Raw genomic sequence first — 20968 nt, 5'->3', positions numbered from 1 at the left:
GCCTTGATCGAATCGATCTCAAGTAACTCACGATCTGTCTCTCATTTATAACCCTGGACCCTTGGATTTCTTCAACAAATAGGGGGGAAACGTACAAATTAATGGGTATGAAATTACATAATCTTGGATAATATATTTTATATACACCACGCTGCATGTTTATTTAGCAACACAATATTTTAAATTCGTAATGCAACATTTTAATATTAATATAAATTAATATTTAAAATTTTAAAATATTTGATAGTTTATAATAAAATAACTTAATTAATTATTGATTAGTCTAGCAAAATAATGTATTAAATTCGTTAAGTAAGATCAAAGATTTCTATCGTACCCGACCCAACACAAAGAGGGAAATATTATTATAATTATCTCTAAATATATAAAAGATAATTAAACTATTATATATTTTCACTCAAAATCTGACTTGATATGACCTGAACCCTAATTAAAAAATCAATTATATAATTAGGATTTTTTAATTAAAAGAAAAAGAAAAGGATTTATTTTTAAAGTTTCAAATATAACTATGAAAGTTTACACTTTATTGGAGTAGAAGGACTGGTGGCATAATTTTACCTATATCCCATCATTATCTCTCCCAAATTCCCTTCTGGTCATCTTCTTCTCATAGGAAGAAGGGCTTAAAATGAATGGGGCCCTCTTTCGAGAATGCATTTATGTAGAGGTAGTTGTAGAGATATCTGCGCTTAATTATTGTGAACTCTTCAAGAACGTGCCAAGATCCATAATGATTTTCACTCAAATCACATATATATTTTTAAAATTGCATTTTTTGTCCTACAATAAAAGTAAAAAGAAGAAGAGCACTATAAATCCAGTAGAGAAATGACAAACCACATGCAAATTTTTGGTTAAGAGTTGACACATTGGCTTCTCTATCCAAGAAAGCTGTCAGCTTTATAGCTGCTGAGCCCTCCGCCGCTTCTTAAATCCCTCAGCCCTTTTTCTTTTTCACATATATATATATATTCGTCTTCCTCCTTGAAGGCACTGTTTTGTTGATAATTACTGTTAGTACTTATCATACTAAACAATGGGTTTTGCTTTCTTATTTCAACTGCTGCTGTTATCTGCATTTTCCATTGGGGTTTCTAAAGGCCAGCTTTCAGTGGGGTTTTATGCAAACACCTGCCCAAATGCCGAGTCCATTGTCTCGAGCGTTGTCCGGAATGCTGCTCAATCGAGCTCCAACATCCCTCCCGTCTTACTCAGGCTCCATTTTCATGACTGTTTTGTTGAGGTTTTTCTTCCCTTTCTACACTCTGTTGTCTTTCATCATCCCATTCATGTTGAAATCAGTGGGAGCTGATGTAACATGATATGTGTTTTCAGGGTTGTGATGGTTCGATTCTGATAGAAAATGGTCCGAATGCTGAGAGACACGCGTTTGGTCACCAGGGAGTTGGGGGATTTGAAGTTATAGAACAAGCCAAAGCTCAGCTGGAAACTACATGTCCAGGAGTTGTTTCTTGTGCTGATATAGTTGCTTTAGCAGCTCGAGATGCTATAGTTTTGGTATAAAATGCATGCATACACTTGGTTTCAGTGATGTATGCTATTATGTCTATGTTTAATCCTTGGTTCTATGTATGTATGACATGAAGGCAAATGGACCATCATATGATGTACCGACAGGCCGTCGAGATGGAAGGGTTTCGGATGTTTCGCTGGCGGCTAACATGCCAGATGTTAGTGACTCAATCCAACTACTCAAGGATAAGTTTCATCAGAAAGGCCTCTCAGAGAAAGACCTTGTGCTTCTCAGCTGTAAATTACCCCATTCTCCCTCTTTCTCTCTCTGTCTCATGCATGTTTGATGGCATCATTGTTGCAGTAGGAACTCAACTAATATATCATGACTTACTCATACACACGTACAGGTTCTAGACGGATGCAAGATTTTATGTCATGAGTACAAACTTAAGAAGTTATATTAGAAACTCGGGAGATATAAAATTAGATTATCAATAGAAGAAACAAAGAAAATGCATGAACAATATAGTCTTACTCTAGGCTCTAGCACTTTGTTGAATGTGCCAAATAAATGGTCCTCCCATGCGAGCATCTAATGCTATTTTTGTTTTTTCTTTGGCCAATGAAAATGCATGCAGCGGCACATACAATTGGGACGACAGCTTGTTTTTTCATGACCAAAAGGCTTTACAATTTCTCACCTGGTGGGGGGATCAGATCCTGCAATAAGCCCTGATTTTTTGCCGGAACTGAAATCCATTTGTCCTCAGGATGGAGACGTTAATGTCAGACTGCCAATGGATCGAGGCAGCGAGCAATCGTTCGATAAACAGATATTGGACAACGTTCGGAACGGTTTTGCGGTGCTGGAATCCGATGCCAGGCTATACGACGATGACTCCACCAGGACGGTGGCTGACTCCTATTTTGGATTCCTCAGTCCAATTTTTGGACCCTCTTTTGAAGCAGATTTTGTTGACTCCATTGTGAAGATGGGGCGGATTGGGGTGAAAACAGGGTCTAAAGGAGAAATCAGGCGTGTTTGTACAGCTTTCAATTGAATCAAAATCATACTACAGATAGTTTGTCTTTGTTTGATATGATACCATAAATATCACCACAGATTGGTTAACTTCCCTTGGAATAAAATGCATTAATTGATGTGTACATTTTGCCATTTTACTTCATGTCAAAAAAAGAAAAAAAATACTTCATATCCAATGTGTTTTGCTCTGTTTATTGTATGGTCTCAAAATTGAAAAATGGATTGAGTATTGCAAAGATACACTGATAGTACATCAAAGATGATTATCAATCCTAATTTGCATCCCAATAAGCTACTAATTTTAAATTTGTATCCAAATAACCAAGCCGGTTTACAAAGTCCACAGGCAACGGTGTCAAGGGAAAAACTAGTAGGCTAAAAGGTACAAATTAGTCTCATTACAAGCACCCAACACGGTAATGAAGTGAAAGCAGTGTATGTACCAGAATAAGCCGGTGCTAAAGGATTACACCACAAAGATACTGAACAATCCTCAAAACTATATGGCACCAAAACATTCACAAAGTCAGCACTCAGCAGATTGCTAGCCACTTGCAGACATTCCTGTAACAGCAATAAAGCTCGACTATGAAAACTGCTCGAAAGAATTTACCATTACATGTCGGTATTTTTCAGCCTGCACACCTGCACCGTAATGCAAACCAAAGACCAAACATTGGTGTTGGTTTATTTCAATTTTGGGAAACTTTGCCAATGGACTCGATTAATCCCAAACCAATGATCTAGCTCTCTCTCCCTATAGTTTGTTTTGCATATATAATGAGAGCCTAAAATTTGCCATCCGTTAAGTTTCTGGGATTGAGAAACTGAAAATCTCGTTCTAATTCATGCATAACTCATATTTCAGAAATTAGTCTTTTTTCCTGACAAAATGATCACTATAAACTTGTCCATTGCAATTATTGACGGAAATAACTTGCCTGTAACTAGTTGGACCTTGACCTTGATCTGTGTATGGGCAAGCCAAAGATGCAAAAAGAAGAATGAGCACAAAGGGAGAGAAAACTGCTACTTAAATAAAAGATAATATAGCAAACTTCAAAACATACACATACTTGGATAATCTGGAAGGTGAAGGTGACCTTGATTTTGATGCAGACCTGGATAAAGAAAAGAATCAGGCTAACCATGATAAAGAAGATAGCTACAGAAATTAAGGTTATGACTATGCTTACGCAAGAGAATGAGATTTTTTGGGTGTTAATCTCTCAATTTTTGTGTATGAGGGGAGACCTACACACAGGAGAAGACAGAAGCAAAAGACCAATAAAATTTATAGGTACCTTTATTTGCCTCTTGGACTCCTACTGTGATATCTACTCCTGCTTCGACCCCTGCGAGGACTGCCCTCATAGCATTTCACCTGAAATAACAATTGCAAGTTCCTATAAAATGTATTTTTAAAGTGAAATTAAAATGAAAAATGAAATTCCCTCCGCCTCAATAAATAAGGGTATTTTCTTTTCTATCAAAGACGAAATTGTTTATTCATGCATACCATCACCAGCAGAAACCCCAGCCACCACCCAAAAAAAAAAGAATTATATATTCAAGTGAATCTGTTAAAACATGAGCAATCACTTGTACAAAAGTCAACTTAAAAAATGATTCGTTACATATTTCCTTCTTCAGTCAAAACCTTAAAACATGGACAGAAAACACTTAACAAAGCCCAAACCACATAACTCTGCGACTAAAAAGGGGTTAACCTGACATATGCCCTTGCAAAAGGATTTCGAAATTCAGAATCATCAAGTTCCCTTATCTGTGCAACAAGGAAATCAAAAGCAAGGTAAGTAAAATAATCAAGAACCACATGTCACGAACAAATCAAATCCATTGATTCCAATAAACACACCGCATATTTCATGTCATCATAATTTGTGTAGTCCACAATACCGATGGCTCCTACAAGAGGAAAAATTATAGTTAAACAAATTTGGACGCCTAAACATATAAAATAAAATGCAGAAACAGATAGATATGATTGGTATAACATGAAAATAGTAAGTGAACCTAATCAGATCGCATACCATCACCTTCCTGATAAACTTCAGCAAAGCATACATCTCCAGCATTGCGCATGTGATCCTAAAATAAATCCATGATAGTGCAACTTTTCAGCTCCATATGAGAAGAGCCTTAATTTAGAAGAAGTTGGAATAACCTCACCTTCAGATCTTGCCGAGAAGCAGAAGGCAGTCCGTGAACAACAACTAAATCATAGTGAATGAAAACAATGTCAATATGGTACAATACAGGGGAAAAGTAAAACAGACAGACAATAGAAATACATAAAGACTGAAACAGCAACATGAACTTTAAAAAAATGTATATATGTTTCACCTCGAAACTCAGACCGATGAGAAGCACCAATCGTCCTCTACCAGCTCTGCCACCACTGCCGCTACCATATTCACATCGAGAAGATTGCCCTCTACCACAATGGGCAAGTTCAACCTGCTTCAAGGGAAAGATAAGAATCCATCTAGAGAACAATAGCTAAATAATAGTATACTAGTTAATAGGAAATCACCCTGATACGACACCCGTCAAAATTATAGCCATCTCGACCCTTAATTCCATCTTCAGCATCCAAAGGGTCCTCAAACTGCAAATATGACTAGCTTAGAAACAGGCAGTAAAACAAGGTCAGAAAATGTGCTCAAAAAGTAAGTCTTGATGTAAGATACATACCTCCACAAAACAGTAACCAGGGGGCGGGGAGGAAACTTCAACTCTATATCCAAAATTCATCCATACTGTAGTCCACAATGGTCATATTAAAAGCGCCCAAAGACCAATGTTCTAGGAACAGCAGGAAGATGATAGAAAAAGAAAAAAATAATCTACTACTACTAGAACTTTTCAAGTGCAGAAAATAATCAGCCATACAAAACGAGATTTGAAGTTCCAAAATGTGAAAATCATGCATAAAGCAGCACTTAACACAGAATTGCAGCATTTCTTTATCAGAAAAAAAAAATTATCCTTCAAAAAGACAAATGAAGCAGTGAATAAAATTTCAAGTAAATAAATCTTACATGTTTTAGTATCATGCTTTGGAAGCTTTAAGAATCGTGTAAAAGATAACAGAAGAAAATTCCAACTAAAGCGCCTAACACAGGTGACCAAGAAAATACGAAGCAATTTGACCAGAACAAACAGAATCAGTATATGGTACTCTCATTTTGTCTCTTTGATTTAGTAATACACAAAACAAAAACAAAAAAGACTAGATGACACAAACCTTACAGAAAAGGTCTTCATTCTCCCATTCCTTGACATCTAGTGGTAGGTTACCAACATATATAGTGCGACTAGAATGACTAGCCATTTGTAGATGCAAAAGATACAATTCAGCGGGCAAAAGTCACTGAACACAAAAAGTTAATAAAGAGAGTTAATCCTTTTTTTAGGAATCACAATTTGCAATTACAGTTGGAACCTAAATTTCCTTTCCATTTATCAATGTCAGAAAGATAATAGGCAAAAAATAATGTTAAACAGACAAGAGCAACTCTCCAAGGTGGTGCTCCACAGGCTCCATTGCACTTGTGCTCCAAGATGTACAAAAACTATTAATAAATAATAATTTGAACTCCTAATCCATTGCTTGACTTTTCCAGTGGGATGGTGATCAATTCGGAGGGATCAAGAACCTCCATTTACCAAAATACCCATTATTCCAATATGACTCCTTTGTCCCCATTTCTAGATCCTTATGTATAATCTGAAAGCTCCTCTCATCTATCATACAGAAAGTGTTTTTCAGTTATGAAACATGATGAAATTGATAAGATATACTGCATTCTGTTGAAGCTAGTTAAATAAGATCAACACGCCAAATTAACAAGACAAATATTTATGGGCCAAAAAATTAAGTACAGCCGATCAAGTGTGAAGTCAATCCCATTGACACCTCCTTTTTAAGGAATTCTTAATTTCTAATGCTGGTTGGGAGATAGAAAGCCATAAACCATCTGAACTATTTCAATTCTGTTAACAAATTAATAAAATGAGTAAAAAAAAAACAAACCACAAATTCCTTTTGAAAAATAATTTTCAAAACAATGAAAATTATTACTGTTAGGTGAGTTAGAATTTCATATTGGCAAAATCTAGCTCCCAACACTTAACAATTAAATAACAAAAGCAACTCGGCAAGCAAATTCTCCGGAGTGAGGCTTACTTAAAGTAACCTAAAAGAAACCCTTGCTTGAACTAGAATTCTTTTACCTTCAACCTACATTGGAGAATCAATGTCAAGGGTTCAACTCCATTATCCCCAACTTTATTCAAACGTTTCAAAAATAAAACACATGCAATTACAAACCCAAAAATGCTCGAAGATTCCACAAAGACAAACAGATACAAACGCAAAAAAAGTGGAGATTATACCAGAAGCTGGGAGCTATGGGCTGCAACAATCCAAAGTGTACTAAGCTCCTTTGTTTGTTGATGCCGATGAAGAGAAGGAGAGAATGCCGAATCAACAAGTTTAATTCAGTGAGGGTTTATTTATATAAAGCGGATAAAGGAGGGAAGCAACGAGACTTCATTTCGCTCATTTAATCGTTTATGTCAGTTATGTTGTCAGCTCCCAACTGGTTCCGCCACGTCATATATATTTATATATATATATATTAGAGTAAACTACACATTTAGGGTTTAAACTATAGTTATTTTCGTTTTAGTACCTAAACTTTCATTTATTTCAAAATCATATCTAACATTTATATTTTGTTTTGTCTTAATATCTTGCTGTTAAAAACTTAACGAAACTGTTATACATAAAACCTTTTTTATGAATAAATTATATTATTCATCACTCAACTATCTTCTCACTCATATTTTGGATATTGAAGTTTAAGTTTTTTAATTTAATTATTTAACTTTCAAATTACTCTTAATTTAATCATTCTAACTTTCAAATTTAATTTTTTATTTTAATTATACATTAATAAAATAAAAAAATGAAACATCAGAAAAATTATTAATAAAATAAATTAGAGTGATTAAAATAAGAGTAATTTGAAAGTTTGGTAGTTAAATTAAAAAAGTTAAACTTTAGTAACCAAAATGAAAGTGAAAAGATAATTGAGTAATGAATGATGTAATTGACCCATAAAATGATAGGTATTAAAATGAAACAAAAAGTAAATGTTAGCTATGATTTTAAAAGAAATGAAAATTTAAGAACTAAAGTGAAAGAAAACTAATAGTTTAGGTACTAAATAAGTAGTGCACCCTATTTTTATTGTATCCTTCGGTTACCTGGTCTTATCAGCGAAATATCACTAAAAAAAATTAATATCATATTAATAGGGTAAAGTATAAAAATGAGATATTTTTATGTCGAGTCCCTAATTATTGAAAGTTATAAAATAATTCATCGACTATAGGGTGTTGCTTTATTGAGTCTCACAACTGTTAAAAGCTATAAAATGATGATTCGACTATTCACATATCCTAAACTAGTCCTTTTTTTGTTAAGAAATTTGACAGCACGTTGAGTTGGATGTTAACTTGTTGATTGAGATATAATAAAATTTGATTCCAGAATCTCAAACAACTATACAACTGAAACAATTTCTAGATCATATTTTATCATATTTTAATCAGCATGTCAATGTCCAACTCAGACATTTTGGTAGTTTTTTTAATAGAAAATGACGAGTTTGTATACTTTACCATATTAATTATGATATTAATTTTTAATAATTGAGTGACTTGATATTTGATAGACTTAACAAAGCAACATCCTATAATAAAATGATCATTTTAAAAGATTTAATAAAATAGTGTCTTATTATCGAAGGACCATTTGTATACTTTGCATAATTTAATATTTGTTTTAAATTATTTTTCAAATTAGTAATATTTTTTGTGCTGTAAGATAAAAGTGCATACGAAATGTTTTTAAAGATGTGTTTACATAAAAAAAAACACCTTATGACATCAATTTAATCATAAGTTAAAGACAAAAAAAAAGTAATGAATGTAAAAAATTGACAAATTTTATTTAGAAAAACAAATAAATGTGATATTTATTAAAACTATGCATTTACGCGAGTATGAATATAATATAATTCTTGAAATATATTATTTTTTATTTAAAATATTTAAATAAATTAGAAAAATAATTATTTTTTATTTATTTTTAAAAATAATGAATGTTGTCGATTTTTAATTTCAACTATTTAATTATGAGTTGACTAAAATCAAATTATTTAAATATACAAGTAGTGAAAGTAAAATATATAATTATATAAAAAAATTTAACTGAACATTAATTATTTCGTCAAATATATGACTTGATCGATGATATTTAAATAGTTAATTAGTCTTATTGATAAAATAAAAGGTTCGATGATCAAAATAAAATCATTTCACAATTAAGTGTTTTGATTGATAAATTTAAAAGAATACTGATTAAAAAAGAATCCACCAATAGTTAAGTGGTCATGGGTGTAGTTAGCCAAAACATTTAAGACAACAGCCACAAACCCTCGCGTATAGGGCGCGTAACAGTACTTTCTCTCTCACCGACAGTGACGCTGCGCTTGCTTCTTTGCTTAAACCATTGCTTCGATCTTACTCACTTTTACTTTCCCCTCAAATTCTCAGATCTACTCTCTCGCATCTGTTTAGGGCCGAACACTGATCCCCAATTTCGTAACCATGGATCTCGCATACCGAATATCCATCTTTCTTCTATTATCAACCGCGTTAACAACGATCAATGCTTCAATCCACATTTACAAAAATCAACTCTTCAGCGAAGTTGGAAATGCTTATCTTCTTTCAGGCGGCAGTGAAGGCCTCGCCGCCTCTCTTTCCTCTGACAACTCCGTTTCCGATGGCCGCTCTTTCATTCGGTAACGTTGACGAAACATTTCCTTTATTTAAAAAATGTGATTCGTTTGTTTTATTTTTAAACACAATGTATTAGAGCTTTAAGTGAAGAACATGGCGTTGGTTTGTTTATATGGATTAGATCTGCTAGAAACTAGTTACTATTTAGGTGTACCTATGATGATCGACGGATGAATTAATTTTGATAAATAAGAAATACAATTTTTCAGTTATTTTCTAGTATTTTTTGACGAAACATTTCCTCCGTTAAGTCTGCTTCCGATGTCCGCTCTTTCATTGGTAGTATTAACGTGACATTTCCTTTATTTAAAAAATGTGAATCGTTTGCTTTATTTTAAGTTCAATTTGTTAAAGCTTTTGAATCAAAAAATTACTAGAGTTTGAAGCGAAGAATATGGTGTTGTTTTACTTATACGGACTAGATCTGTTAGCAAGTAGTTAATACTCAAGACTTGAGGTGTATATATGATGATCTATGGAAGATCTAATTCTGAAAAATCAAGAAATGTATTTTTCACCTTTTTACTATTTTTTAATTGCATATTCGAGTGAAAATGGTTATTTGAGCATATCCAAGTCCATGTCACCAAGAATGCAAATCGATTTGGTTTAAGTAACAAAATGTAGACATAAATCGCTACTCGTGTGAAATGTAATTGATAAGGGTTAGTCCTCACCGGTTTGTTTAGTAGGAATGACATGTGATTTATTAGAAGTATAACGTTTTTTTGGAACTTATGCATACAATTTTTATGTTTAAATAAATCAATTATGAAGTTTATGAGTTGTTTATTTTACTCAATAATTTTGTAATAAATTATTTGTCGATGGTATGAAGTCTTATTGAAATGGATCGTTAGTGTTCCTTCATTGAGTTTTTGAGAACCTATTTGAAAATTGTTAGGGAGATAGCGATTTCTGGTACCAGAGATCTGAGTTTTCTATGCCATTATCATTTGTCAAAATATATAATTAATGCTGTTTTTTCATTATCTTATGTGGCCATGGATTAAAATAGTTATGACTATTCATAAGTAAACCAGTTTCTTGGTGCTGAATTAAGAATTTCGACCTCCATTGTTTTTTTGTTCATTCACTTCCAAAATTTTATGCCTTGAATGTATTTTTCTTATTCATAGATTTGAGAATATCACATTCTGGAGGACTCAGGCTGCTGCAGATGGCCATTCCGAGGAGGAACATAGTACCAGGTTGATACAAGCGGTTATTTTCGAGGCTGCTGATAGAAATAATATAGGTGGTTCAGCTTATGGTGGACAGAGATCGATATGTTGTACCCCTGATCTTGCTAAGCTGGAAGGGTGCAAGCAAGGTGAAGTCATTCGGATACCTTCTGCAACAGATAGTAATTGGCCTATTGTTTTGAACATACATTTTGGTGGGAACTATTTGTCAACCAGTATGGAAAAAACCGAGGTTCCCATCACGAAAACAGGGATGTATAATTTGTTTTTTATAGCATGTGATCCAAAGCTCAAGGGAACAACAATGAGTGGGAAGACGGTGTGGAAGAACCCTGATGGTTATTTACCAGGGAGAATGGCACCATTGATGAAGTTTTATGTTTACATGACGATTGCCTATTTGTTGCTTAGTGCCATTTGGTTCTCGCAGTATGTGAGGTTTTGGAAAGATATCCTGCTACTTCAGCACTGCATCACTGCTGTCATTGGTCTGGGTTTGTTTGAAATGATATTGTGGTATCTTGACTATTCTAATTTTAACAGCTCAGGAATGAGGCCTGTTGTACTTACAAGTTGGGTCGTGACTGTTGGAGCAATAAGAAAAACACTTGCTCGACTCCTCATACTTTCTGTTTCGATGGGCTATGGTGTTGTACGCCCAACTTTAGGTGGCCTTACATCAAAGGTGCTTCTTCTTGGAGCGACTTATTTTTTGGCATCTGAAATGCTGGACATTACCGAGTATGTAGGGGCCATTAATGACATATCAGGAAGAGCAAGACTCTTCCTAGTCCTTCCTGACGCATTCCTAGATGCATTTTTGATATTATGGATTTTTACATCTCTTTCAAAAACACTAGAGCAGTTGCAGGTATTTTGTTCTTTTTTTTCCTTTCTCCATTATGATTTAGTGATTGGCGATCTTAAGTTTCTTGACGGTAATAGCTCTTCTCATTCATTATCATCACATACTTCCCCTCACTTTGCTCTTTTATACGGTACAAATTTCAATGACTGACATTAGTTTTTCATCCAGGTAAAAAAAATATCAGCAAAGTTGGACCTCTATAGGAAATTCTCCAATGCACTAGCTGTGGCGGTGATTGCTTCAGTCGGATGGATAAGTTTTGAGGTATATTTCGTCTAGATTCGGGTTTCTTACTTGGTTGATATTTCATGTTATATTGTCTCGGATAAATGACAAATATTTGTGTTTTAAGTGAAGTAATATGACGAAGACATTTATTGTACTTAAAACCGGTATTTGGTCCTTTGTAATATACCAATGGGTTCAATTTATCATGGACCTGATCTATTTGGCAGTACAGGTATACTTCAAAGCAACAGATCCATTCAATGAGAGGTGGCAAACTGCTTGGATCATCACAGCTTTCTGGGACATTCTTTCATTTGCACTACTCTGTGTTATTTGCTACCTTTGGTCTCCATCTCAGAGCTCTCAAAGGTGCGTATTACTCTTTCTTAGTTTTACAGAGTCGATTAGATGACCTTAACCGTTATTTTCTTTTTCAATTTTAAAAATTCTTAAATCATATGTCGCCTGAGGTTTTGACATGCTGGAGATAGCTCAATTTGATCGTAGGGAGGATACTTTTAGAAGCTTCATTTAAATAGATGATGAATCTTAAATTCTCCATGTTATTATGCTAATACGCTCGTTACTGCCGACTTTGCTCAGATATGCATACTCGGGAGATGTCGGGGAGGAATTCGATGATGAAGAAGCACAATCTCTAACAAGGGGGCATTCTGATGGGGCTGTCAGTTTAGTCAAGCAAGAGAGGAATAATGGAAATGCCGGTGTCTCTGACCGTGAAGACGACACGGAAGAGGATAAGAGGGAGTAAACTATCCCTGTCCAACATGGTTTTAATCATCAACCTCGTTCTGCAGTGTGGAAACCACCTTGACCGAGCCGGTTGGAGGATAACATATAGTATTCGGAACAACATTCTTCGAATCGATTTGCAAAAGTGAACCAATCTTGTTGCAGAAGGTTGATCTTTGGTTACGTTAGATCTGTTTATCATTTTGTCCATATTAATCTTGACTTTACAAGTTTAAATTTTTCTCAATCATTTGTACTAACACTCAATGACCTATTAGGATTAATTATATTAAAATTTAATTATAATACTAACTAATATAAAATTTATGGTAAAGTATATAAATGATCTCCGTTATGTTATCTGACCATTAAAAGTTATAAAATAGTTTTCTATTATGGGATGATGTTTTTTTAGTCCCGATTATAAAAAGTTACAAAATGATCACCCAATTATTCATATGTTTCAAACTCGTCATTTTTTTTATTAAAATTTTATGGCCATTTGAAATGGTCGTTAATTTGTTGTCTGAGATATGATAAAATCATATTTTAATGATGTCTACTCGCATTGTCATTGTTTTCAATCATTGGATCGACAACATAATGTTTCAAACACTAACTCGATGATATAATGTAAACATAAAGTCGACCTATAAAATATAGCTCACACGGTTTTTAGATTAGATTTTATCATATCTCATTCCACAAGTTAATGTAAGCTCATATGACCATCAATTTTTTAACGAAAAATGACGAGTTAGAAACATATGAATAGTTGAGTGATCATTTTATAACTTTACATAGTCGGAAGTCAACAAAGCAACGCCCTATAATCGAGAGATCATTTGTATACTTTATCCTAAAATTTATTTATCTATGGGAAGTATAATGTAGTATCTGTTTAAAGATAACTTTCAACCATTTAACATTGAATTATTCATACATAACATTTATGGTGCTCGAATGTCAGACCTTAAAGAAAAACAATAATTCTTTTACTATTGAATTTATTTGATTTGTGCATATCTTTAAATAAAAATTTTAAATTTAAATATTATGATTTAATTATTGTCCAATGTGACTTTTGGATGTTTGGAGTTTGACTAAAAAAAGTTAAAAGGGACTAAATTCAAACTACAACAACTTTAGGGGAGCAAAATGTATTTACAACATATTCAATTAAGTGCCCACAAACAAAATAAGTTTTTTAGATACAATATTTCTTTCAAATTTTAATTTCTTTCACCTTTTTGAATTGATAGGATTGTGAAATAAATACATTTTGATTGATTTCTGGAACTGATGCAGTAATCAGAGCCCCAAAGATCAGAGTGAAACGAATTGATTAATTTCAAAAATATTATGTCAATGGCTAGCAATATTGGGGGGAAGTGAAGAGCAATTGCAGAAGATGGCGGAATTGAGGAAAACCCTAAAAGAAGGAGAGAGAATTTTGGCGCCTACTCGAAGACCCGACGGCACTCTCCGCAAGCCCATTCGTATTCGGGCCGGGTATGTTCCCCAAGAGGAAGTCGCCATTTACCAGTCTAAAGGTGCCCTAGTATGTTTAAAGTTTATGCGTATAATGTATGCATTTCCCTGCGTCCAAGTTTCTTCTATTGGCTTGTTTTAGTGATTAGAATTTGAGGAAGAGGAAAGAGGTGGCGTCAATTTTGTATGTTTTGATATGCATGACATGTTTGTGTTTAATGTATGGATAGGTGATGCATGATATTTGATGCTTTGTGTATGTGGGAATTTTTTGCCCATGGTGAGTTTTGGAGCTAAAAGTTTCGTGTTAAATGTACTTAATTTTCTATAATGGGTCGTTGAATGAGATTATTCATTGCTACATTCCATCAATACTAATTGCCATTCAACTAAAGTTCGGTCCAGACTCAGACTTTGTTCTTTGGAGTTACTGGATTCAAAGTTTTATTTCATGGAAATATCTCCTGCAAATCGTTGTTTTCATTGTTGTTTTTATTTATTATTATAATTTAATGACATTGATCTATGTTTTGATTGATGATGCAGTGGAAAAAGGAGATGGCAGCATCACAAGTAGTGCCTCCAGGTTACGATCCGCCTGCAGATGCAAAATCGAAGACTAAGTCAGCTAAGAGAAATGAACGAAAGAAGGAGAAACGGCTACAAGTATGAAGCTTGTTGCTATGATATTTCGCGAACCTCTATTTAATGTTTTTTTTATTTTTGGCAATTTTGGCTCATTGCATTTTCTTGCCTGGTTCATTAAACTTTCTCATAAGAGAAATGTTTCAGTGCTTTTCCTTTCTGTAAAACTTCAGTTGGCCTAGATTTGCATGTTAGTCTTATGTTTATCACAAAATTTTGTATCCTTTGCCATTTTTGCCTAAGCTTGAGCCATGGCTCATTTCAAGCCTCCAAGCAGATGGTTATTTTATTTTCCTGCTTAGTTTGTACACCATAGAAGAGAGGCTATATGATATGGTCTGTTTAGTGAGTCTAGACAGTAGGCAAGAATATCCGTACATTAACACTTAACATTCATTTACCAATTTATTTATGGCAGGATGCTCTTGAAAAGGGCAAGAAGTCAGAAGCCTTGGCAGATGACCAGATTGAAAGAGAGGATGTACCTAAGGAAGATTTAGATGATGGATCAGAGTCTGTTAAATCATTGACATCTCAGATGACTGATCTTGCATTTTCCCCAAATCATGTATCAACCTCTCCTCCCTCAAACTCAGTGGAGGCCTCAGATGTTGGACAACCAGCCCTAGATCTCGATAAAAAGATTCGAGCACTTAAAAAGAAGGTATGGCTCATTTCACTTAACATGTAAAATAATTTGTCCAGCATTATAATACATCGTGGTGAACACTTGAAGTTAGGAAAGTTTATTTTGTCATATCAATGTAATCCTTTAAGTTCAAGAGACAGAAGACTTATGACATTGACAGTGATGGGAGGAGAACAAATTGGAAATTGCTTTTTTTGGTTTAAAATAAATAGAGAGGACGGTGAAAGGAAGAAAAGTATATATCATATTTCCACTGATTCAAATTAATAAGATGTTTCTTTTCTGTTTACTCAATTGACCTCATATGCATTTACATAGTGGATATTTGTGCATTTGGTGCAGAAGTCTGAAAGGAAGTATAAAATGCATGCTGCTTTATTTCTGTAATGCCTGCTTAAGTTCCTTCAAATGGCGTTTATAGTTATGCTCCCCTTTTGCTCCTTGTGTGTAAATGAATGTCACTGCTATCAATTTACTTTTGGGTGACCATCCCTCTAACTTGTTCTCTTACTATGGGTCCCCATATTCGAATTAATCTGAACCCCTACTCTTCCTTTCCTTTTTGAATCAGTTGCACTCCTTGAAGAGGCTCCAAATAAGATTCCGGTTTTTGTGCAACGATGTATGGGTGTTTGCACCTATCCGAAGAGGCTTGTTTGCAGCAAATATGTACACTGATTAGTTTGACAACCGGTTCATTGATATAGGCATTGTTTATGCAAGTTTCTACTATTTTATATTGTTCCTAGACATGTTTGATGACTTCCAGTGACTTTAGCATGCAATTACTTCATTATTTCAGTACTGGCATTGTACTGGAACACTGCAAGTTGTTAGCATTTGTCTTCCTCCTGTTACATGGATGGCGGCATGGGGCTTTTTTGCTTTTTAGGGGAGACCTTGTTCTAAATCCGACATGCTTTCAATAACTAAAACTCATTCTCTATGTTTTTTTATTTAACCTGAATACTGGTTTTCATATGTAGATTCGACTCGCAGAAGCTCAACAGAAAACACCACAGCAAGATATGAAGCCAGAACAGTTGGAGAAGTTGGCTTGAGGAGCTAAAGCTTTTAGAGGGCTGAATTGACACCATTGTGAGTATGTTTCTATAGCTGAAGAAACCGCGTGGTTCATTTACAATTTTATGGGATGCAAAAACTTCATTTTCGGACAGAGGTCAATCTATCATGGCTTCATTTTAAAAGTTCATCCGAATTTGCATTTCATGCACATGACCATGTTTGATCACCATTTTTTCCCTGATTCAATACCAATACGGTTCCTCTTCAGCTTTAGTAGTTTTCAGCTATAGTAGTTTTATTAGCTTAATTTGCTTAGCATTGCCTTTGGCAGAAGTTCACCGTGGGACCTTTCATCAAAATTTCGAATACTCCACAAATCCGGAACCCTTCATTGCTGTAAAAGAAACATAGTTGAAGAAAAAAGGGTGTTTATTACAATGTTTGTGTTTACTAAACGCTGCAATACGAAATCAACCATAGCATGGATAAGACATGAAGAAAAGAGGGTGCAAGAGGCAGAAGATTTTACGGAGAGAACTTGGAGGAAAATATATTAAAAGATATCAAAATTTAGTGCAACAGTTGCAGAATAAAACCAGTCAAAACTTCAATAACCCAAAATCAAGACAAAACAAAGAAATAATCTACGCCAATGCCGCCGCATTTTACTTTGTGATAGCACATGTCTACCATAAGAACCAAGATGGTATCCGAGATATGAAATTTGAATGATTAAATCCCTTTTTTTAATGTGATTGTTTGCGATCTGGAAAATTTGGTCTAGGCGAATTCAACATCGGATTCTTCTAGTCCTTCATTGTAGAGTTCAAAGTCCTCAGGATTCCATCTGCATATCAAGTTTAGTCGGAAAGTAGCCATTTTGATACCCAACAAGCGCTGCAAAGAAAACATCACCAAAATTTGAGTTTCAGTAGACAAAACCATCATCAAATGATTGCAATTAACAGGAAATGGCTGACTAATACGAATCCAATATTACTTCACTGCAATATTATGCTTTGTCAGGGAAAATGAAGGCATGAAACATGAACATACCAGTATCCGAGCAGACTCAGGTGACAAAGGCTTTCCTTCCTCACAAACAACAAAGTTTGAAACAAGTTCCACAACACCTGTACACCATAGATCAAGTTAGTATGCAACTTCAATCGAAAAGGATACCATACATGTATGATGGGAACAAAAATAAGAGATAAACAATCAACCTTTGTTCAACCGAACCGGCATGCCTTGCTTGCGCAGAAAGGGTTCCATCTCATGTGTGAACTGATCCAAAGGGCCTTCCGGAAGTTCCACCTGTAAATGGCAGAAAGCAAGTGCAAACCCAAAGGTCGGTAATTAAGTATATAAACTCCATAGTAAGAAGAAAACAAAAGATGAAATGAAGAATATTTACCTTTTCGGTCGCAAGGCTTCCTGTTCTTGCAAAGTCATTTTCTTCAAATTTATTAAACAAGCTGCAAAACACAAAGATAAGCTCAATTTCATCAGTAACAGCCTAAAATCTTGAAAGATTTCAATGGTAGTTACCTTTCAACTTCTTCTCTTGGCATGTTGGTAAGAAAAAGCCCAGCATCCCCACGCAGAAGCTTTAAAACAATTGATAGTTATACTAAAAAAACCAACATAAAAATAAGCAATGCGATATATATATACAGTCACATACACCTAATATACATATAAGTCACTGCAATATACCTTAGAGACTTTGTAAAGACCAGGTATTATCTCATCAGAAACAGAACGGCCTAATGCAACTTGCATAACTTTATTCGAACCAAGGAAAAATCTGAAGTAAAACGCACACAAACTTCAACAAAATGATCAACAAAAAAAGGGGGAAATGGGTTATTGAATTCGAAACTTTTACCTGCCGGTGGACTTGAGCTGCTCTCTAAACTCCTTGAATTTAAGATTCCTCATGTTTTCGAAAGAGAAAATATAGATAGAATTGTAACTTTCCGCAGCTTCCCTTATGGAATTCACAATTGATTCTTTATGTTCCTTTCCCTTCTTCTTTGTCTTTGATAGCGCAACTGCAAATACCATGAAATCCAAAATTTTTCAAAACACTATAACAAAAAAGAAGTTGTATTTCAATGGTGAAAGATTCAAAAGAGAAGGTAAACCTATTTTGTTACGCTTAGACTTTGGCATCTTCGACGTTTACGGCTGCCTGAAGAAGAAGAAATCAACAGGCGACCTATTTGCCCTGTTTATGCAACTCGTAAACCCCTACCTCTATGTTCCTTTGGGCTTAGATTTTTAGGGTTTTGAGCATTATAAATACGGTGGTCTTCTTCCTGTGATGTAGATTCGGATCGGGTCGACGAGTTCGGGTTCTATGGATATTGGATCTTAGTATCTTACCATCTCAGCCCAAATCCTTTGGGTTTTTTAATTGATGCCCAAACTTATATCAATAGGACATTATATGACAACAAATTATTTTATTATTAATACTGAACCAATAATCATTATTAGTTTAATTGAATGGATGGGAAATACATTAAAATTAAAAGACTAGTTTATAAAATTAGAGTAGACTGGCACGAACCAACTTAAGTCAGTGGTTAAAAAAATTGTTATTGTTTCTAAAGGTTACGAGTTCGAGTATCAACTACTGCAGCAGGATGATTGAGCATTCTTTGTCAAATAAAAAAATAATTATATTATAATGTGTGTGCGTTGTAAAAAAAATCATATAAAAATGATTAATAAACTAATTAAACAACTCAAAATATATATATAGATATATACAAACACCAAAAAAATCAATAACATTGCCTAACTTTTTTCTATTTGAAACTGTATACGCTGTTTTTCTCTTTTATTTTATGGGTAAATTACAAATTTAATATCTAAATTATCAGTTTTGATTTGTTTAAATATTTAAATTTTCAAAATCATACGTAAGATTTAATTTTTGTTTCATTTTAGTACTTCATTGTTAAAAACTTAACACATTTAGTACCTAAAACTATCAATTTTGTCTGTTTTAATACCTAAACTTTCAATTTTCTCAAAGTTTAACGTTAAATTTTGAACAACGGTACTAAAATGAAACAAAAATTAAACTTTAAGTATAATTTGAAAAAAATGAAAATTTAGTTACTAAAACGAATCAAAATTGATAGTTTAGATACTAAACGTATAATTTATCATATTTTTTATTGATAGACAATAACACCAATATTTATATTAATTATCGTGGTCAATATTTTTTTATATTTCCTCAAATTCTCATATCATTCTTTTACTCTTCGTTTATTCTTTTAAAAAGAATTTCATAATTTTATTTTTATCACATTTTTTTTTATTTTTATGATATATTTTTCTCCGTTAAATATTATAATCAATCGCATGAATTAAGTGAATTCAATGATAAAAAATATTACTATTTATTGAGATCTCAAGTTCGACTATTATAAAATTTTTGGGAAATATATAACGTCAAAGGATTAAGAATTAGCTTTGAACAAATATATAACCTTGTAGTTATCCATATTAATAAAAAAAAGGTAAAAAAGCGTTACAAACCCCTGAATTTTAAAAAAATTAATATGACCCCTATCCATTCTTTTCTGGACAATTTGGCATCCGAGAAAATAATTCAATGTGATCATTTGATCAATATTTTCCGTCGCTAATCAACAGTTCTGTTATTTTATGCTAACGTGACACGTCAAACGGTCCAACTCCTGTGTTTAATATTGGGTAAATTAAACCATTCACCACTCAATTATTTTCTCTTTTCCATTTTGGTCACTAAACTTTGATTTACCTCCTTTTTTTTCTCTCTCTGTCTCTGGTTTGTCTCTGGTTTGTCTCTCCACCGTGTTTCATTCTCTCTCAATCACCGCTCTTTCACTTTCTTCCTTACCTTCCTTTTTTAATTCCTCTCCTCTTATGCGGCTCTCCTTCTCAACTTTCCCTTCTGATTCCCTCACTTTCTCACTCGACTTCCATAGCTAAGTACACCTTCTTGTACACCATCTCCATGATGGGAAGATACAACGTGAAAAGCAACCCCGCACCGATGGTCGCGAAGTACCCGATGAAGTACTTGGCTCTGGTTAAACCATGGGGTTTATTGTTGCTCGATTCCAAGGCTAATAACACAGAAGATAACGTTAACAAACTGACACAATTCACGTTCATGAAAGTGATCTTCTGCTTCACGATGAGTACAGATAGGATCAGATTGAACACTAACTGAGATGATAAAACGAGAGAGGAAGTCGACACAGGGAGATACGAAATTCCCCATGCGAAAAGAATATTGTTTATGCCTAAGCAGAATGGGGATTATATGTAATGGAAACCCAGCAGATTCTTGGAGTGAAACGAGTGAAGGGTTTACGTTCAGTGGATTTGAAGAGATAGTAAGGAAGAAGAATGAGGATTATAAGTAATGGAAACCCAGCAGATTGAACCCAAGTTCAAACCCATCTGCTCGAGCCCTTGTGGTTGAAATAGTACTTTGAGAGCAAGCTTGAAGACAATGATCCAACGAAGAGGAAGGCGTAGTTGAGTAGTAAAAGAGGGCGGTAACGCTTGTTTTTCATGGATTTCTGGTCTGGTTCATTGGTCTGCTTTAGGGTGGAACTTGAAGGTGAAGTATTAGAGATGTTCAT

The 20968-nt window shown here is 34.1% G+C and overlaps 4 protein-coding genes and 2 pseudogenes across 4 annotated transcripts; 3 read left to right on the top strand and 3 right to left on the bottom strand.

Moving 5' to 3' along the window:
• Positions 1–863: 863 nt before the first annotated feature.
• LOC120145539 (peroxidase 43-like) lies at positions 864–2682 on the top strand. The gene is given in 5 exon segments (XM_039159365.1): positions 864–1267; positions 1360–1542; positions 1632–1794; positions 2139–2206; positions 2208–2682. Coding segments are annotated over 5 exon segments (975 nt in total). The 5' UTR covers positions 864–1060; the 3' UTR covers positions 2562–2682.
• Positions 2683–3848: 1166 nt separating this feature from the next.
• On the bottom strand, positions 3849–5385 carry LOC120145541 (annotated as a pseudogene).
• A 3670-nt stretch (positions 5386–9055) lies between these two features.
• Positions 9056–12741, top strand: LOC120145538 (transmembrane protein 87A-like). Its single transcript, XM_039159364.1, has 5 exons — positions 9056–9447; positions 10585–11521; positions 11687–11782; positions 11979–12115; positions 12350–12741. Exons 1-5 carry the CDS (start codon positions 9251–9253, stop codon positions 12516–12518), a joined length of 1536 nt encoding a protein of 511 aa, XP_039015295.1. The 5' UTR covers positions 9056–9250; the 3' UTR covers positions 12519–12741.
• A 1121-nt stretch (positions 12742–13862) lies between these two features.
• LOC120145395 (partner of Y14 and mago-like) lies at positions 13863–16434 on the top strand (the record flags this gene model as incomplete). The annotated part of the gene is made up of 4 exons (XM_039159241.1): positions 13863–14060; positions 14537–14656; positions 15054–15299; positions 16271–16434. Coding segments are annotated over 4 exons (639 nt in total), but the record flags the coding sequence as incomplete, so codon positions are not given.
• A 425-nt stretch (positions 16435–16859) lies between these two features.
• Positions 16860–18592, bottom strand: LOC120145062 (mRNA turnover protein 4 homolog). The gene is made up of 8 exons (XM_039158965.1): positions 18461–18592; positions 18202–18367; positions 18030–18120; positions 17862–17920; positions 17728–17788; positions 17537–17627; positions 17367–17443; positions 16860–17207 (listed from the first exon to the last, which is right to left on the bottom strand). Exons 1-8 carry the CDS (start codon positions 18486–18488, stop codon positions 17091–17093), a joined length of 690 nt encoding a protein of 229 aa, XP_039014896.1. The 5' UTR covers positions 18489–18592; the 3' UTR covers positions 16860–17090.
• Positions 18593–20285: 1693 nt separating this feature from the next.
• On the bottom strand, positions 20286–20968 carry LOC120145394 (annotated as a pseudogene).

The sequence above is a fragment of the Hibiscus syriacus genome, unplaced genomic scaffold (genome assembly GCF_006381635.1).
Source record: "Hibiscus syriacus cultivar Baekdansim isolate YM2019G1 unplaced genomic scaffold, ASM638163v2 tig00110893_pilon, whole genome shotgun sequence".
NCBI lineage: Eukaryota > Viridiplantae > Streptophyta > Magnoliopsida > Malvales > Malvaceae > Hibiscus > Hibiscus syriacus.
The sequence above is the reverse complement of the archived record's forward strand: the minus strand, read 5'-3'. Positions and strand labels throughout refer to the sequence as shown.

Coding starts and splice junctions, on each gene's coding strand:
- LOC120145062 (XM_039158965.1), bottom strand. CDS start 18,488: ATGCCAAAGTCTAAGCGTAACAAAATAG. Junction 18,121..18,201: donor CAGCTCAAGTCCACCGGCAG/GTAAAAGTTTCG, acceptor GTTTTACTTCAG/ATTTTTCCTTGGTTCGAATA. Junction 17,789..17,861: donor CCAAGAGAAGAAGTTGAAAG/GTAACTACCATT, acceptor TGTGTTTTGCAG/CTTGTTTAATAAATTTGAAG.
- LOC120145538 (XM_039159364.1), top strand. CDS start 9,251: ATGGATCTCGCATACCGAATATCCATCTTTCTTCTATTATCAACCGCG. Junction 11,522..11,686: donor AAACACTAGAGCAGTTGCAG/GTATTTTGTTCT, acceptor TTTTTCATCCAG/GTAAAAAAAATATCAGCAAA. Junction 11,783..11,978: donor TCGGATGGATAAGTTTTGAG/GTATATTTCGTC, acceptor TTGGCAGTACAG/GTATACTTCAAAGCAACAGA.